This window comes from Protopterus annectens, chromosome 5.part1 (assembly GCF_019279795.1).
Source record: "Protopterus annectens isolate FY-2018-M chromosome 5.part1, PAN1.0, whole genome shotgun sequence".
Classification (NCBI taxonomy): domain Eukaryota; kingdom Metazoa; phylum Chordata; order Ceratodontiformes; family Protopteridae; genus Protopterus; species Protopterus annectens.
This window is the reverse complement of record NC_056736.1, coordinates 334,900,349-334,920,407: the sequence shown is the minus strand read 5'-3', so window position 1 is coordinate 334,920,407 and position 20,059 is coordinate 334,900,349. Positions and strand designations below refer to the sequence as shown.

The window sequence follows — 20,059 nt, the reverse complement described above, 5'->3', positions numbered from 1 at the left end:
AGCATTTTAAATGGTTTTCTTCGAATGGTTTCTATCCCAGAACTGCATTAAGAATTTACCACATGCACTAGTGGTTTCTACTCAATGTATGCAGGGCTACCACTCAACCACCATCTAAAATCTGCTGCCGTATTATCAATGACAGAGCACTAAAGCAGTGCTTCACAACTTACCTAGTATCAGTAACCTCCATGTTGTCAGTTTAAGGCAACAATATCAAGATCTAAGAGTGATAACAAGAGTATTACTTTTCTTGAGAACCAATTTCACAGTGGTGAGCATTGTTTCTTTAAAAGTCAACTCACAGTGTGCTGCTTATAATTAAAATCCATCATACTCAAATCCCATGTGCAGTAACCAAAATTCTTAAGCAAGTAGTGCTTTTAAAAAAAAAAAAAACATCATAAAAAAAAACAATTGGCTTTCAAGTTAAACAAGAAAAGGTGCAACCTTGCTTTCATTCTGACTGGCAGATTGTGGTATCAGTCAATGCTTAGTGCAAAGCTAGTTTAAGATATATTTTTCTCATTGTTTTTAGTATGCACAATTGCCTCAAAGGATAACCACCATCTCAATGAGATTAGATGTGGAAAGAAACAAGACAAATACAGAGAATGAAACATGGAGATGCTTCACAAAACTGCTTCAAGGAATAGCAAACTGTACGACCAACTCTTCCTTGGCATCAACTCGAATCTGTGAAAGTGCACTGGAAGCATAGGCAGCAATTCTGGAAACCTTCAGGAAAAGGAAAAAGGTAGGCAATTACTACACAGTCAGTATTGGACATTTATGGCAGTTGTCAACGTCTGACATAAATGCAGATTATTTTCTATTAAAAAACTCAGCAATGACTTTGTCCACACCATTTCAAAGTACACAGAGCTAGAACCAGATTAAGACACAGAGGGGAGCATCTTAGGACTGAGGGGACAGCACGGCTGTTAAGAATGTACAAGACACCTGAAACCACCCAGAAATATTAGCTCTTGATGTTAATTTCCAGAATAGGACCACTGATGGGCACACAACCAAATAAAGACTAGCATGATTGTGGGGAAATGAACAGTTGTATGTAAAGATACTGGTCATAACATTTAGGACTACCCACCTTACACATTTCACAACTTGCAATTTCCATAATTTGTGATTGCACACTTATACATCTTTTACAAAGCAGGGATTTCCACCAACTCTGCCTACATACCTACAGATGCTCATCTTGTACCGGCATCCTGAGGAACTCTGGTCGCTAAACAAACACCAGCACTAGTAAGAACTTCAAATGTCCCTCTAGGGACATGAGACTGTAGTAAGTTGCTGCTCTTTAAACAACTATCCTAACAAAACAATTACCAACAATGTAACATTAAAAATGCAAAATTAAAACTATCCATCCATCAACCCCTTTTTCCCATTTTTGCACATGGGGTTAGGGTGTCACTACATATACATTCTTGTTCGAGAGACTGAGGAAGAGGAAAGTACAGTTGTGTACACTTACCATAAATGTAGATGTTAGAGTGTATTCACTGTTGCAGTCATCACACTTGGGTTATCTGCCTGCAGTTAGCCCTCAGTCGGCCCGAATACCAGAGTCTTGGGATTTCTGTGTCGGATGCTGTTGCCTCTTCCATGATGTCAGGTTGTCAGGGGTATAAAACATGCAGCAGACGCCATTACATCAGTTTTTCTTGCCCCAGATGTCAGGAGCCCCCAAAATAGGAAGCAATTACATGGTATGGAACACCTCCAGTAAAAGTAAATACCATAGCCAAAAGATATGACCAAAAGGAGGTTAGGTAGAAAGCATAGAAGAGTTAGGGGGCTGGAAGGAGGGTAACTAGGACTGCAACAGTGAATACACTCGAACATCTACATTTATGGTAAGTGTACACAACTGTACTATGTTTTTTGTGTTTCACTGTTGCAGTCATCACACTTGGGTTGATTCCCAAAGCTGAGGAAGGGTGGAGGCAGTCAAGAAATAGTAGGGCTGGCTATCAGGCCTTGTAAGACTGCTGTGGCAAATCCAGCTCTGGATTTAGAAAAGACAGGTAAGTGGTAATGCCTGGTGAAGGTGTGTACAGAACTCCACTCTGCAGCTTCCAGGATGTCCCTGGTAGGGACTCCCCTAAGAAATGCTGTAGAGGTTGAGGTAGCCCTATTGGAATGAGTTCTGATCCCCTGTGGGGTAGGTTTTCCATGGTGCTTGTAGCAGAAATGGATGCAGTGTGCTACCTACTTGGAAATGGTTTGCTTTGAAATGGCCTTGCCCTCTACCCCTGTAGCAAAGCTGACTAGCAGCTGGTCATATTTTCTGAAAGGCTTAGTCCTATCAAGGTAGAACCTGAGTTGTCTGTGCACATCCAAGGAGTGCAGGATCCTTTCCCCTTTATTCTGACGATTAGGGAAAAAGGTTGATAAATGGATAGATTGGTTTAGAGCCACAATGGATACCACCTTGGGCACAACAGATGGCTTAGTCCTTAGGGAAACCCTGTCGGCATGGAAAATAATGAAGGGTTCCACAGCCATTAGAGCCTGCAACTCCGACACTCTTCTTACTGAAGTGATGGCTAGAAGTAAGGCTGTTTTCCAAGAGAGGAACTTTAACTGTGCTGAAGCAGCAGGCTCAAAAGGGGGAAGTGTGAGCTTCTCTAGTACAAAGTTAAGGTCCCAGGCAGGGGTGGATGCTCTCCTTGGGGGGTCTTAAATTGTTAGCTCCTCTCAGGAACTGTTTGACCAGAGGGTGAGAAAAGAGAGGTGGCTCAGTATTATAATGAGCTGAGATGGCAGAGGCATGAATCTTAATAGAAGAAAAGGATAGGCCTTTGTGGAGCAGCTCTGCTAGGTAATCAAGGATTTGAGGCAAGGTGGGCACGGCTGTCTCCTTTCCTTGAGACTGGCTCCAAGAACAGTATCTTTTCCATTTTTCTGAATAGGATTTCCTATTACTTGGCCGTCTGGCCCCAAGGATGATGTCCAGCACCTGTTTGCTGAGGGTTACTGGTGGAGTATTCAAGGAATAAGCCAGGCTGCAAGGTTCAGGGTTTGCAACTGAGGATGCAAAAGCTGTCCCTCCTGCTGGGACAGCAGGGAGGGGGTCTGATGTAGGTGCTAGGGTGGCACTGCTGCCAGACTGTGTAGGAGTGGGTACCAGTGCTGGCAGGGTCAGTCCAGGGCAGTAAGGATGGTCCTTGGTTTGTCCTGTTTGATATTGAGTAGTACTTTTGAGAGGAGGGGCAGAGGGGAAGGCATAAATTGAGAGGTTTTTCCATGTAAAGGATAGGGCATCCACTTTCCATGCTTGGCTGTGGGGATTTCTGGTGCAAAAGTTTCTTAATTGATGGTTTTAGGGGGAGGCAAAGAGGTCCACCTCTTGTGTCCCCCACCTGTGGGTTAGAAGTTTGAATGAGTTGGGTTCCAGTTTCCACTGGTGTGGGTCCAGTAGATTTCTGCTTAAGTCATCTGCCAGTGAATTTTGTTTGCCTGGCAGGAATTGAGCTTGCAGGTGCTCTTGGTTGCTCAAGGCTGTGTTCCACAGGGCCACGGCTAACCTGCAGAGTGGGTAGAAATTAGTTCCCCCCTGCTTGTTTATGTACGCATAACTGTGGTGTTGTTTGTCTTTATCAAGAGTTGCCCTGGAAGGATAAGTTTTCTGAAGGCTGTCAGAGCATTCCCTACAGCTAACATTTCTTTTTGATTGATATGTAGGTGAATTTATCCTGGGCTTCATTTGCCTTGAATGCATTTGCCAGCCATGTAAGCCCCCCCATGCATAGTCTGATGAGTCTGTTGTCAGGGTTTGGGTGGCGAGGGGTTGAGTGAAAGGGAGTCCCTTGTTGTGGTTGCAAGCCTCTGCCCACCAAAGGAACTCTGCCCTTAGACAAGGAATGATAGGAATAGTTGTTTCCAGGTCCTGAGAATGTTGGCACCAGAGACTTTTTAAGTACCACTGAAGTTTCCTTATATGCAGTCCTGAATATGGAATTAGAAGAATGCATGAGGCCATGAACCCTAGGATTTGCAGTATTTTTCTTGCAGACAGCTAGGTTCTGGTGACCATTAGTTTGAAGCAGTTTGTCAAATAAACCTGCTTTTCTGGAGTAAGGAATGCCATCTGGGAAGTTGTGTTCAAGCTTGCTCCCAGGAATACAATATTTTGGCTGGGCAACAGATGTGATTTCTTTTAGTTGATGGTGTACTCCAGAGAAGTTAGAAGTCTCTTTACAAATACGAGGTGCTGAAGCAGCAATTCCTGACTGTCCGCCTGAATCAAACAATCGTCCAATTTTGGGTAAACTTGAAAATTTCTCTGCCTGCAGTATGCAATGACTGGAGCCAGGCACTTTGTGAATTATCCTGGGCGCAGTAGATAAGCGAAAGGGAAGTGCAGAGAACTGATAGTGCATACAGCCTGTCCTGAAACATAGCTATTTCCTGCAAGATTCCCTTATGGGGATGTGCAGATAAGCTTCTTTTAGGTCTAGGGTGACTAGCCAGGAGTCCTTGGCTAGCATAGGAAGCAGCTGTTGTAGTGTAAGCATTTTGGATTTTGGGACCACCGGGAAGGTGTTGAGAATGGGCAGGTCCAGGACAGGACACCAAGAGCCCTCTTTTCTGGGCACCAGGAATAGTCTGGAGTAGAAACCCTGTCCTCTGCTCTATTGGAACAGGTTGAATAGCCCTGATACTGAGAAGAGAAAGTATTTGCTTTTGAGCCTCTGCCTGCTGGTTTGGAGGAAGGTCTGGCAACCTGCTTGGGGTTGGCAGTGAGTGGAAGAAGAATCTGTATCCCTGGGATACAATGTTTAGGACCCATCGGTCCTGGGTAATGTTTTTTGCATGCAGGGTGAGTTTTCCTCCTAGGGGTGCAAGTACTTGGGCATGGCTGGAAAGGATGATAGACAAGTCATTCTGAATGTTTTTCCTTAAGGGGTGGCTTACCACTCCCTGTTTTTGAGGGGGGAGCACTCCATTGTTTAGATCTCTGCATACCCTGAGACTGTAGCCTTAATGGTCTGTTGCCCCTGGGTTTGGGCTGAGAAGACCTGGTAGGGACTGGAAAGGCCCAGTTTTTTGAAAGCAAAAGCCTATTGAATCTAGGTGGCTGTACTTGTAAGAAATCTTTAACAGTTTGCATAGATTTAGCTTTTTCCTCCATCTTTTTAAGAACCTCTTTTGCTTTTGTGCCAAACAAATGTTCCTGGTTTAATGGAGCATCTAGTAATTTTGCTTCAACATGGTCTGGCAAAATTTGTTCCTTCAGCCAGGCATGCATTCTCAATACAGACCTGCAAGATGCTTCTAAGGCATCAAAACCACACTGTAAAGTATGTTTACTGACTTGGTTTGCAGAATGCAGTAACTCTTGTAAATCTTTATTTTCTGCAAAATCTGGAAGCAACAGCATTTTTTGTTTAATTAGTTCCATAATATGCTGCTGGTACTTCAACATGCATAACTGGCAATTTAAAGCCCTGATGGCAAGAGTTGCAGAGGTATATAGCTGCTTGCCCCATTTGTCTAAAGCCCTCGAATCCCTGTCTGAACGAGTAGGATTTTTGGCTGTAGTAGCCTTAATACCTTTAGGTCCCTGGGAAATGGTCTCTGAATCCGCAGTGGGATTCTTAAAGAGAAATTTGTGAGAATCAGGTACCCTGTAGTACCTGTCAGGCTTTCTACGAGCTGGTGGTAAAACATCAGGAGTAAGACTGGATTCCATGAAAACATCATCTACAATATCCAGGACAGGGGATATAGGTAGAGACCTGTGCTGAGCCAAGTCTAAAAATTCTCTGAGTCTCTTTTTGGACTGTGGGTAGTCCTGGCATTCCCAGTGGAAAAGCTCTCTTAAGGTATGCAAGGTTTCACCAAAAGAAAAGTCCTCTGGAGGGGAGGCAGAGGGAATGGAATCCTCTGGATTGGAATCCTCATAGGTAAATAAGGGTATGTCCTGTTAATCAGAGGGATCAGAGTCATTGGACTCATGGTCTGTTGAATCAGAAGGGAAATCAATTCTTTGTCTTTTAGAGGGGGAAGGCTGGCTTACCCTAATTAGAGTTACAAGGTCTTCAGCTATTCTAAGCATTTGTTTCTGTGGCATGGGGGCTTCAGCATGCGCTTTGGTAGTCTGTTTTCTAGGCGTAGTGCGAACTCTGGATCTGAGAAACTCAGTCGTTTTAGTCTGAAATGAAGCAGTTGGTTTAATACGAACATCAGAAGGTCGGAATACACCCTCAGAAGCCGGTGCCTGCACAGCAGCTCCGGACCCATCCACGATAGAGACATCCGCAGGTTCCATAATCTAAGAAGCATTTCGCGGCATACCAGACTCCGAATGGGTCTCAGCAGAGGCCTGCGAATCTGTAGAAGCAGGTATCAGGGGCTGCGAAGGCACCTCACTGAGTACCGGCAGACTGATGACTAGCTTAATGGAAGAGTCGGCAGTTTTGGACCTATCCGGTCTGTCTCTGTCTTTATCCTTAAGTTTTTTCAGAAGATCGGTAGTCAGATGGCTTACCAAAGCTATTTCGGAATATGGAGAACGACAGCGAAAGAATTTAGCAACAAAGATAGCCCGATGACGAATAGTTCAGACATTAAGACACAAAACTGACAGGTAGGGACATTGTGGTCTGGGCCTGAACAGGTGACGCAGTAAGTATGAAAATCTATGCAAGGTATTTGCTTTCCACAGGCAAGACAATTGTTAACTTTTTCTGACATCAGTTAGAGCAAGAAAAAAGAATCCCCAACGGGGTACTTAGCTTTAGAAGACTTCAGGTTTGAAACTGGAAAAATGAAAATTTCAGGTAGCGGCCGACCGGCACTTGCGAACTGCTTCTGCTTTGGGCTCCCATGCGGCAAGAAAAGCTGATGTAATGGCATCAGCTGCATGTTTTATACCCCTGACATCATGGAAGAGGTGACAGCATCCGACGCAGAAATCCCAAGACTGGTATTCGAACCGACTGAGGGCTACCTGCAGGCAGACAACCAAAGTGTGATGACTGCAGCAGTGAAACACGAAGAACATCTTCATGACCTTTCTATAAACATTTAACTTTATAAAAAATATCCTTACACAACCTTCGTTGGGTAGGGTCAACGTAACAAACATTATGGCAGATTCTCAAGGTGCATTAAACTTATACTGTCAATTAGGAAATGGAATTGGTAGCAACCTTAATCTAAGCTGAGAGGAAGATGATGATGAAAAAAAGCTGAATACAGCCCCCTTATTCAATTTAAATTTGTGGGTTGGGGTGCAGTAGTCAGTCAGTTTTTTAAAGGTAAACATGGCAGCCATTTAATTTTAATAAATCCTGCCACAAAATAATTTCTGTATCTGTGCAAGTTAGAATGGAGCACTTATTGTCAGTACATGATACAAATTTTATAAACTGCCTGCATCTAGTTATGTTTCTCTTTTTGGCCCATCTTAAAAAAACACCCATTGTATATCTAAGAGAGATGCTCTCCTGTACTGAAGTCCTCAAGAAGACACGCAGGAGAATGTGCACTAACATCAAACAGTTGTGCCTCCAACCTCAACTAAAGAAAAGTGTATGCAGTTGCTCTATATCTCATGACTGTCTAACCCCAATAATATTGTTTGGCTGAATCAAACAGTCACTGCTTCAACCTCAACTAAAGAAAAGCGTCTGTAGTGGATATCTTAATCAAGCTACTGATTATTTCTCGGTGCTAAGACAGTAATTAATTTTATTCTTGAAGACTGTGGCGTGCATACTCAGACACAACAGTACAGGACCCCTTCCCTTAAAGTTTAAACAGTAAACTTCCTTCCGTAGATAACAATATCATTGTCCTGGACTCTTCATAACTGCTACTGCTCTAAAGAGCAGCCATACATTTTTCAATTAAAATGAAGGTGGCTGATAAAACAATGTACATGGTTTGTTCTAGTTAAATGATAGTTTTCTATATTAGTGATCATTTCATACATCTGCAATGTCATAACAATATTTGTTTCTAAACTCACTTCCTTAATTGCTGCTATACGAGCTAGACGCAAACTGAACACTATGCTTCATTCAGTTGCACTGTAACTGCTGAGTCAAGTTCAGAAGACTGACAAACCAAAAGACTGAATCCCAAGAGACTGAAAATTCAAAATACTGAACACAGTTTTAATGTAGGGGGCAAGCCCCCTGCACCCCTCATGTAGGGGGCTGTGCCCCCCCTACAAACTATAGATACCAACTCCAGGATTGCACAACAGTAAAAAAGGGACAAATTCCATTACTCAGTATTTTGAATTTTCAGTCTTTTGGTTTTTCAGTCTTCTGAAATGGATCCAACTGTTGACATACCTGAATTTGTAGAGAAAAGTGTTATAAACATGGACTAAGACTGGTTAAATACGAAAAGGTAAAAACAGAAGTAACTCCAATCAGTCAGCCACAGCAGCTGCTGTATAAAATCATGGATTTTATTCAAAGGAAGAAAATAAAACCATAAAAGCAAGGCCAAAATACAGAGAAGCGCTTTCACACCATTCTAAATAGGCGCTTCATGAAATCTGAGAAAGTGCCCGTTTAGAAAGGTGTGAAAGTGCTTATTTGTGTTTTAGCCTTGCTTTTATGGTTTTATTTTCCTTTTTGGAGTAAAGAAAATGATTTTATATAGCAACCTCCATGGCTGACTGGTTGGATTTACTTCAGTTTATAACTGAATTTGTATGGCTGCTAGTGTATGTTAGAAACTGATGTGCGCAAGATTCCCTTAATATTATGTACAGTGCAAAGATATTTACAGCTATCCTTACATTTGGATCCTGCATTTAAACATTGTTATACTCTGATTCAAACACTAACTTCTGTCCACCTTTATTTATACCTATAGAGTCAACCTACATATGGTTTCTTACTCTGAACTATACTCTGAACTCTACTGGTTAACAGTTTAATTATCATTTCTTCTCTTTCCTTACAGTGCCCTATATCTCTGCACCATGACAGTCACCCAAATAATACTGCTTGCCTGAATCAAATAGTTGCAGCTTCAACCTCAACTACAGAAAAGTGTCTGCAGTGTATGTCCTACCCAAGCTACTGATTATTTCTTGGTACTAAGACAGTAACCGTAATTAATTTTATTCTTGAAAACAGTGGCATGGACACTCATCCGATGCAACAGTACAGGACACCTTCTCCAAGTCTAAACAGCAAACTTCCTTCTTTTTCCTTTTGTATGTAACATTTTATACCTCCTCTGCATACTTTTACTCAAACATTCTCTTCTCTAGCAGGAAACACTTTGTTTTATAATTTGATGGCACTGACCTGTGGCTTGCACTGGGACGGATTGTTTTTCTTTGACTGACTGCCTGGTCTGCCCCTTGTGATATGTCCCGCTCACCTTGGGCTTGCTCCACTCCCCTACCTCCAATTCTCACCCACCCCCTCTACACACACAGTTATCTGACAAGCCCATCCCTTAATCCCAAACATCCAATCACAGCCTAACTACATCTCCACTCCCCTTTTCACAAATACTCAATAGGTCCCCTACTCAAAAACCTTAAAAACTTAACTCTCCTACCACACATGTACTAAACACCCACTTCTTTTTTCTTCTCTTTTTTAGTACAATACCCACAACACTTCTCAATTTACTCTACAACAAAACATGCTAACCTTACATTACACAATAACAATAACCCTTTCTTTACTAGCTCATCTACCCTCCCTACCATATAAATTTCCATATCATACCAGAACTCCAGTCTCCCCCACAACCCACTCACTTCCATCTAAAACCCAGCTTACTCATTATATCCCTATCTTTAACTGCTCTCTCATAGATCTATAGACATATAAACTACTCCCACAACTATCATACAAACACATATCCATACAATGACAAATTCTTCTCCAGATATTTCCCTCATGGCATCCCAACTAATTCTTAGTGGACATATCCATCCCAATCCCAACGTTGTAGACGGCCCTATTACCACCCCAACAACACCAAACCTCCCCAGGAAAGCCATCGATTTGTTAATAAATTTAAACATAAGAAGCATCCTGAATAAAATACAAGACCTACCTACCACCTTTTCCATGTACTCTCCACATGTAGTCATCATCACTAAGACTTGGCATAAGCCAGAAATCAACAATGAAGTAGTACCCCAAATGATATATACAGACAGGATACAATATCCAAGAGAGACAGAGGCATTGCTTTCCTATTCCAAAATAATCATACATTGGAAATTAACCACACCCCTCAAACTTTTAATAATGCAGAAGTGCTGTGCACCAGAATCAAACAAGACTCAAAAAAGTACCTAAAAATAATCTCAGCCTATATCCCCCCCCCCAGCAACAACTTCAACACACATGAATCTAACCTACAATGGTCAGCAAAAACTCTCACCCAGGAGACTATCATACTGGGAGATTTCAATATCAACTGGTCTGCTTGTAACTTAACATACCCCACTGACCAAATTAATCTCTTTGGATTCACTTAACTAATACAAACTACTACCAGAATAAACAAAGCTTCAAAAAAGGAATCCATACTTGGCTGGATCCTTACTAACCAATCTGAAGCATCTTACCACTCTGGTACTCTCCTCGACAATTTCAGTAGCCTCCCAACATTTGTCCTCCGGCATCATGTCGACCCAGTAAAAAAACTCCACTCACCGACAAATTCAATATACAAAAAAAACTTGTCTCAAGACTGTGTGCCTCCCTCAAATTCCGCAACTGGAATCCATTAAAATTTGTCTCTCCAGACACTGCAGTAGAATACTTTACCACCACCTTCCTAAACATCTTAAATAACATGGCCCCCATTAAAACAGTTAGAATTAAGACCAGTTACATCTCTTGGCTTACCAAACAAACTAGGTCACTTCTAAAAAAGTGAAACCTTGGGTAACTGGGGCCCATAACAAAACTGCTGCAAATCAGCAACGATACTAAGAAATAAATGTAAAAAACAAATCAGGCTTGACAAAAAAAAAATCACTACACGAACATGAAAACAAAAAGAATAAACAGAAATTCTGGATGGCTATTAACAAAATTCTTCAACCTGACCAAACCAATACACCCCCCTTTCCAACAGTAACTGCACTGATAATATTGCCACCCAGTTTAACAAATACTTCACTGAATCTGTAAAAGCCCTCACCAATACAAACTATTCAACACCACTAAATCTCCCCTCCTTCACCTATGACAACAACCTCTTTTCCCTACAACCAATCCCAACTAGCACCATATATAAACATCTTGAGAAATTTAAACGTAATACACTGGCCGCAGACAAACTGCCTCCCGAATACCTAAAAATCAAAGTCGAAGCCATTTCATACCCAGTCTCTTTACTAATCAATCGCTCCATCTCAGAACAAATATTCCTATCTCTCTGGAAAATAGCACATATAATTCCACTACACAAAGGTGGAAACTCAAGTGAACTACCAAATTACCAGCCCACTGCCATCCTTTCACCATCAAAAATCATTGAACGCTGCATACACACAAATCCTACACCACTTCTTATCTAACAAAGTTCTGTCAAACACCCAGCATGGATTTCGCCCTTATCACAACACTACTACAAACCTACTAAGCTTCTCTAACACAATTAACTAACACCATAATGAAGGCAACATTGTATCCTCTTATCTTTCTCGACCTCTCTAAAGCCTTTGATACTGTATCCCATACTAAACTTCTATTACTGAATCTCAAACTTAGCTACTTCACACTCACATGGTTCCAGGACTATTTATGTTTGACCTACATATTGCCCAAACAATAAAAAAGTATATAAAAAACTTGGGACGCTGTACAGATGTAGAAAATACCTATCCAACAATACCAAAACCATTATTGCCACAACCCTAGTCTCCATGCTTCTCTACGCATCCCCCATAATCAGTAATCTTAACAAATCTGATCTAGCCAAACTAGAAACATGCTACAACTGTCTTCCGGCTTTCCCGGTTAGGGGTCGCCACAGCGGAACTCCGGGTCCGCTAATAATCGGCAGTAGATTTTTTTTATGTGCTGGCTTGCCGGGCCTAACGCACAACCTTCAGCGAAGGAATGCCCATTCATGCATGTCGACACACAGAAGACGCTCTAACGGAGAATCGAACGTGCAACGTCTGTGAGGCGACAACGCTACAGCAGCACCACCACCGCAGTCAGAAACATGCTATAACCAAACAGTGAAATTTGCTACTGATTCAACCTTAAGGTCTCACAAACTGCCTGCCCCTTAAACAACTATCTAGGCTAGAACTATCTAACCTGCTCAGTCTTAACCAACTTACTACTGCCCATCAAATATTTTACTAATTTGAAAGAACCCCTGCCTTACAAGGTCTCTTAAATCAACACCTAAATAAACACTTACTATGATCTAGCAAAAAATAACTAATGGACACTTCTAGAAGTAAAAATAACTCAGAAGACTCCCTATACTCCAATTATATGCTGCAAAAGTCTGGAATTCCATACCATTTAACATCAGAAAAACCAACAAAGCCAACTTCAAATTCCAATTAACTAGCTCTTGGCTGTGTACCTGTTTAGACCCAGGCTAAACTCTTCACACTTCTTCTATATGTACTCCGGCTGAACTACTGCCACAAGCTCACATTCTCTTTAGGTATTCATTCCATTTCTTTATCCCAAAATGCAAACATTGTCATTACCCTATCAGACTGCATCTTAAACTGCATATATGTCATTGCCAGAACAGATTCTACCCTAATAAACTGTTTAAATCTATCACAAATGTAAACATGGGAACTCTGACCAATGTCTTATGCAATCCTGCTAACTACCTCTAGTTGTAATCTTTATTTATTTTACATTTGTTTACCGGGATAATTCGACTGGACACAGGTCCGGAGAGAAAAGCTCCACAGTAGAGAACAACAAACAGAAACAGAGACAGACAAGTACATAGTTAACAGTGTATACTAATACAAAATGGTTAACATGAAGTAGCACTGAACCGGAGAGCAACTTTTAGAGTTATAAACAATGAAGCATACTTACAGTATGTATAATAGGAAGGAAGGTGTCAGAGTTGTAAAACAGTGAATATTATGTAATTCATGGAGAGTCAGGCATTCATTAGATGTGATTTAAGTGAGTTTTTAAACTGTAGTAAAGGTAGAAGTCAGAGAAGGGGGGAGGTTATTCCAGGCTTTAGCTACGGTGTGAGAGAATAAAGCTTTCCCTGCAGTGTTATTAACCCTCGAAATGCAGAGGAGTGATTTTTCAATAGAGCGGAGAGGATGACTTGCTATGTAGTGAGTGAGTAGTTGACTTAGTGCTGGGGTTTTATCAGGATACTTTAGAGCATTGTAGGCTATGACAATCTGGTGGTAAAGCAGTAGATGTGGAAGTTCGAAGCACTGTAGATCCCTTACAGCTCGACAGTGATAGGTTCTGAAGGTGAAGTTGTTCGCAAACGTAGCAATTTTATTATAACTTGACTCAAGTCTGGCAAGATCAGTTTTTCTGATGTGGGTAAAAATAGGTGCTGCATACATTAGAGTGGACAATAGATGTGTTTGGGCTAGGGTGATCGGTGCCTGATCTGAGAGGAATGTTTTGTGTCTATATAGTGTTCCCATTTTATGTGGACCTTTTTGATGGTTTGTGAAATATGGACATCAACAAAGAGAAGTTTTTTTTCAATTTCTACACTGAGGAGTTTGGTCTGGGCAGAAAGAGAAATCACAGTGTCATTTTTGGAAGTGACTGTAAAGGAGAGGGGGGTAAGATTTAGATTTACTGGGGGCGAATAGGAGCAATTTAGTCTTGTTGGGGTTTAGGATAATTCGGGTATCAGTAATCCATCTTTCCATAGAGCTAAAGGATTCCTGAGTGAGTTGTTGTAGAGTGGTAAGTGATGGTGCTGAGCAGATTAGTGTAGAATCATCTGCATACTGTACAAGTGTGGCATGATTGGAAGTATGTAGATTGTCAGTGAATATAGAGAAAATAAGTGGGCCCAACACTGAGCCTTGTGGTACCCCTATGGTAGTTGGAAGTAAAGGGGATAGCTCACCTTGCCATTGGACAAATTGCTGCCTATCTGACAGATGTTTTTTGAACCAGGCAATAGTAGAAGGGGCAAAAGATCGTGAGGGCCAGACTGTCTAGTAGTATGGAGTGCGAGACCATATCAAATGCTTTGGAGAGAAGAATATAGCAGAAATCAAATTCTGGGATATTGAAACATATATTAATGCATCCATATTTAAGATTTTAAACTGGATTAATCCAAATCATCACTCTAGTTGGAAACTATTACATCTAACCTAATTAATGAAAATGCCCTGTTAGCCAAACTTCCATTGAATAATTCTTCTAATAAGTTCTGGTACTTCTTATGTCATATTACTAAACACAATATTGTCAAACCCACAAAATTAAATTCATTAAATCACTATTTTAATTTCTTCACAAAATTTGTTAACTCTAATGCTGATATTAAGACCTGGTCTGAACTGTTAACACCCTTTAAAATTGCAAGGAATTTTCCTGATAAAATACATCTCAGTGTTTTAGATAGTTGGGAATCCAAGAACTTTATATGTTGGTATCAATGCATAAATGACACTAAAGTTTTAGACTCTCAGTTTCTTACAAAAGAACATCATTTACTTTCTCAAAACTGGTTAATTCTACAAAGTATCTTAACTTATTCTCAACATTTATCCATAATACTTAAACTCATCTTATCAAGAAACACCAAAGATAATGCTCATGTGTGAAACTTTACATAATAGCTTTAATACAAATAAGATTATTTCAAAATTATATAACATGTTAACTGTTTATAAATCTAATATAAATCAAAGTTACTGGAACTTTATATTCAAAGGCTGTTCTTTTAATTTCTCACATGATGAAAAACAGAAAGCATACTTCATGGTCTCATTACTGCAGTATTTTTGCTTGGCAATATCTCCCTAGGACATTTCTGACACCAGATAAGACAGTTAAAATCAATAATAGCTCCAGCGCATCCTGCTGGAGATGTACAGAACATACTAAAGCCGATTGGGCACACATTTTTTATGACTGTCCTAAATTTAAGGGCTATTGGAACAGCATAGAAGATTTTCTCAAAGCATTATTCACTGATTCCTTCTTATTGTCTAAATCATTAGTTCTTTTCAATCTGAACGAAGGTTACTTTTTGAATAAGAATAATTCATATTTACTATGGTCAATACTTGCTATCGCCAGAAAATGCATCACTAGAAAATGGAAAACTAGCTGCCCACCCACTGTTGAGGATTTCTTGTCTTCAGTGAAAGACCTGGCAATCAAAGAAACTCAAGTCCGAAGAACTTAGAATGTATCCAAAGACATTTGTTAATAATCCTTGTACAAAAGTTTTAGCACTTATTGAGACTTTACAAATGGACCACAACTCTTTCTGAACTGATACTTGTACTAAAGTACTTGTGTATTTTAACTGTGATCTGCAGTTTCGCTTCAGGCCTAGGTGTATATTGTAAATAGTTTTTACCTTGTATAACTTGTCTTAGAATGAGAATACTTTTTGTCATTTGTTGTCTTTTACTTTTCTTGGAAAACTTAATAAAATATTTTGAAAAAAAAAGAATATAGCAGATACAAAATTATTTCTGTGTTGGTTAACCAAGTTAGTAACAGAAAAAAGTCCAATCTTTCCGTGGTGAAGAAAACAGTATTTAATAATTTCACAAACAGGCAAAATTGTCCCTTAATCAAACTTTTTATCTGAAATGTGGGGTGACTACTAGTAAAGTGCAAATAACTGTTGCACCAAGTATCTTTTCTATAAATCCTGGATTTAAAACCATCTTTTGTATGAGATATAGTGTCCTGGTAATTTATACTTTCTTTATCCTAAGTATAAGTAAACTCAAAAAAAGAGATCGTACCATTAATATATTGCATAAAGGAATGAACTTTCTCTTCACCTCCCAACCACAAAACAAAAATATCATCCCAAAACCTAACATACAAATGTATGTTGTCCATGAAGGGGCTGTTGAAAATATACCTTTGTTCCCACTCTAACATGACCAGATTGGCGTACATGGGGGAAACAAGCTGCTCCCATTGCTACACCACTGATCTGTTGGTAATATTCACCTTGAAAATGCAAATAATTGTGATAAAGTACCAACTCCATCAATTCCAGTACAAGTGAGATTTTGTCACCTGTCTTAGTCGAAAATTTGTGTAAAATGTCTCCAAAATATTGATGCCCTACAATTCTTGGGATGCTAGTAAATAAATCTTTAACATCTATGGTCAGAAAACTGATGTTTTCTGTCCAAATCTCTTGTGTTAGTTTACTCAAAAACACCCATGAATCTTTTATCAGATGGTCAGTGTTTTCCACAATTTCTTTTGTCCAGTAATCAATGTATTCTGTCAGAGAGTATGTTTTTTGAACCTCTTACAGCCACTATTGGTCTAAAGGGCGGATCTCAGGGATTCTTATGAACCTTGGGTATTCCAAATACGTTTGGAATAATGGGATTGTCTTGCTTGAGAAAATAAAATGTTTTTCCATCTATTCTATTTTCTACTAAATACTCTAACAAAGAATCAATTCTGAATAAAAGGTTCAGCAGCTTGTTCCTCACAGCATATACCCGTTCACACCGACACCAGTGTATATGAATACTTGTTTATTACAAATAAACAATATGGTTGAGCGCTTTCATCTAAGTTAATTAGACTTCATCAGAACAATTCCATTGCAATTCTACACAGCTTAAATACATTTTTTAAAAACCAATAAAGTTATAAAGTTACACGTCATAACAACAATTCCATTTTTAAAGTGCCAGTGTGCATTATATGTTAAAACCATCCCTATTATTTCTTATATCAGTAATATAATATCCCTTCAAAAATTAAACTTATTTACAATTTATAAGTGAATATTAATAAAAATATTAATGAAAATAAAACTTTTGTCTATATGCATGATGAACTTTTGTATTCCCTTTTAGTACCAATGCCACTTCCTTAGTTTACTAGGTTCTCCAAAATTGGCTTTATGGATACATGGTCATTGAGCCCCGGGTGGGTGGAGGCATTTAATTTGATTTGCCACCTAGCCTCCAGCTCACCTAATTTCTTTTTGATACATCCACCTCTCGGGTTAGCTTTGGCTATTTCCAATATTCCAAAGTAAAACTCATTACAACCATTGTCCTGGGCTATGTGTCTCCATAATGCGTTCTTGGTATCTTGCCTTTTTATATTATAATAATGATCATATATCCTTTGTCGGAGACACCTATCAGTCTTCCCAATATAATAACAGGAACACTTTGTACAATGGGCCAGATATACGATATGTTTTGTCCTACAATTGCCTTTTTTAAAAATGATTTTTGTATGGTTTGTGTCTTCCAATATAATACTGTGCTCCTTTATAATAAACCTACATTGATTGCAAGTACCACAACTAGTTGTTCCCCCTATGGTGCTTAATTCTCTATCGTTTCCTTTTTCTTTTCTATTTCATTCTTCATATTAAACCCATTCCTAGACACGAACCTGGCTACTTTTCCAACAATGTCACCTATTTTTCTATCTGTCTTGAATAAATTCCAGTTGTCCGAAATAATTTTCTTTACCTCTCCACACCATGGGGTATACTGTATAAAGGGCGGATCTCAGGGATTCTTATGAACCTTGGGTATTCCAAATACGTTTGGAATAATGGGATTGTCTTGCTTGAGAAAATAAAATGTTTTTCCATCTATTCTATTTTCTACTAAATACTCTTCTAACAAAGAATCAATTCTACCATAAGCAATATTGATCTCATTCTTAGATACTGAGGTGTGTCATTATCCAAAAGAATAGAATAGAAGTAATGGCATTGTTGTACTCTTCGGTACCATATAGAACCACATCCCCACATTTATCAGGTTTCATTATTCGTATGTCAGGTCTGTTTTTTAAATCCCTTAACAATCATTTTTCACCAAAGTCCAAGTTATGTGTAAATTTATTTATTTAACATTTGTTGACCGGGAAAGTCCGACTAGGTTCCACAGAGCCTGTTTTCAGCGGAGGCCCGGGGAGAAATGCTCCAGATGCATGTCTTTGGAATCCTCTCTTACTCAACTGAAATTCTTTGTATAATTCCTCAGTGACACATTTCTCAAACATAGACAACATAGGATGAAGGGGTGGGTTAATAACACTACTCCTAGTTAACCTTGCATCAAAACTGCTTCCTAATGAACTGGAATTCTTATATTGTACCCAAAGGTTACGTTTCCTGAGAAACATTTTTAAATCCACCAAATACTGTTGGCCAAATCACCTTGACTAAAAGGTACTAATTTAAAACCCTTTGATAACAAAATAAAATGTTCCTTTTTCAATTGTAAAGATGTATAATTAAATATTTTGAACCCCTCAAACTCAGAAACTACTCCATCTTTGTCAATTACAGGTGTGACTTCACTTTCTTTCCTGTTCTCTCCCAGCCTAGGTTCTCTCCTTGTGTAGTGTACTGATGTTTCTGCAGAGTCCATATTCTGTTGAACCTTGCTGGCCAACACCTCTGATGATCTCAGTGTAAAAAAATCTCCACCTTGTTCTGGAAATGAATCTAGTTCATCCAACCCCCTATGTACATAATGGTTGGTGGTTTCAGAAAAAGTGTGTGGGACTTCCCCCCTCCCAGTTTCATTCCTCTGGTACTCAACACCCCTCTTTTCCTTGTTTTCCTTCTTATATGGGCCTCCGTAGGCCGTCCCCCCAGCATATTGGTTTTGGTCTCTTAATTTTCTCTGTTTTTTGATGTAAATGTTACCAATTCTTTTATTTACTCTAAACACTTTCTTGTAAAGTTCTTCATATTCCATAAACAAAAGATCCTTCAAACTATCACAATTCAATTTCTCCACATGCTTTTTCATGTTGTTTATGGTAATTTCACTGTATTTAATGAGTTTACGAATAAGACCCAAACCACACTCGTCAAAAAAAACCTAGCAAAAATCCTTTACAACTTTGTCAGTATAATACAACCCAAATGGGCATTTCCACATTCTAAGACCCTGTGGAACAATACCCAAACTGACACATATGTAAATATTTGTTATCAATTTGCACACATTTCAATTTAAATACCTTCTTTTCAAGAGAATAAATAATTTTCTTCAAGGTCAAGGCATTTTCAACAGAATCATTTAAGTTCACAGTAACAAGTACATCCGCTTTGGATACAAAATTAAAGTCTTTAGTTAAAATGTAATTAAAACAATACTGTTCAATACTGTGTTGATTGTCACTGTAGAAACGAACATTAGTGTTCTGTTTTTTTGCCACTTTTTGTAACAGTACCTGTATTTGAACTGGACGAAGTGTTTGTGTTACACCTAACAGACTCTGCTTCACTCCGTTTGTTCAGGCCTTCGCCGCAAACGTTCCTCTCACTCTGCACTGTGCAACCATTAGTTCCTCTTTCCTTCCCTGGTGAAAGTGAACGAGGCGATGAAGTAGTAGGGGCTTCTATAATATGATAGCTGACTGGGGAACAAGAATTTAAGGCAGCACAACCTCCACTCCTGTCCGCTTGGCTAAAAAGCTCTATTAAGCGTGTTAAATCACCCTTAAGTGCTGCCACATCCTCTCTGACTCTACGGACCTCGTTCTGTGTTTCTGCAAGTGAACCTAGTCCCTGGATGTCATCCTCTACCAATGTAGAGTCGCCAGAACGTATTTCAAAAGCCATAGTAGTGTCCCAAACTATCCACAAAACACAATCTTTCCAGACCACGGAGATTGAAGGGACAAAAGTAGCAACCACTCAAAAAATTCAAAAAGTGTGTTTCCAACCAATAAGCAAAACAGAAAAAAGTCCAATCTTTCTGTGGTAAAGAAAACAGTATTTAATAATTCCACAAACAGGCAAAATTGTCCCTTAACCAAACTTTTTTTCTGAAATGTGGGGTGACTACTAGTTTACACTGAGGAGATCAGAGAGGTTGGCCAGCAAA

At 39.5% G+C, this 20,059-nt stretch overlaps 1 protein-coding gene across 1 annotated transcript in view; it reads right to left on the bottom strand.

The window, feature by feature from the left end:
- Positions 1-385: 385 nt before the first annotated feature.
- Positions 386-20,059, bottom strand: part of LAMTOR1 (late endosomal/lysosomal adaptor, MAPK and MTOR activator 1) — a gene marked incomplete in the record, with an annotated part of 457,624 nt that continues 437,950 nt past the window's right edge. Inside the window, 1 exon segment of the mRNA XM_044073018.1 lies at positions 386-738. Within this exon segment, the coding sequence (XP_043928953.1) occupies positions 646-738 (93 nt within the window).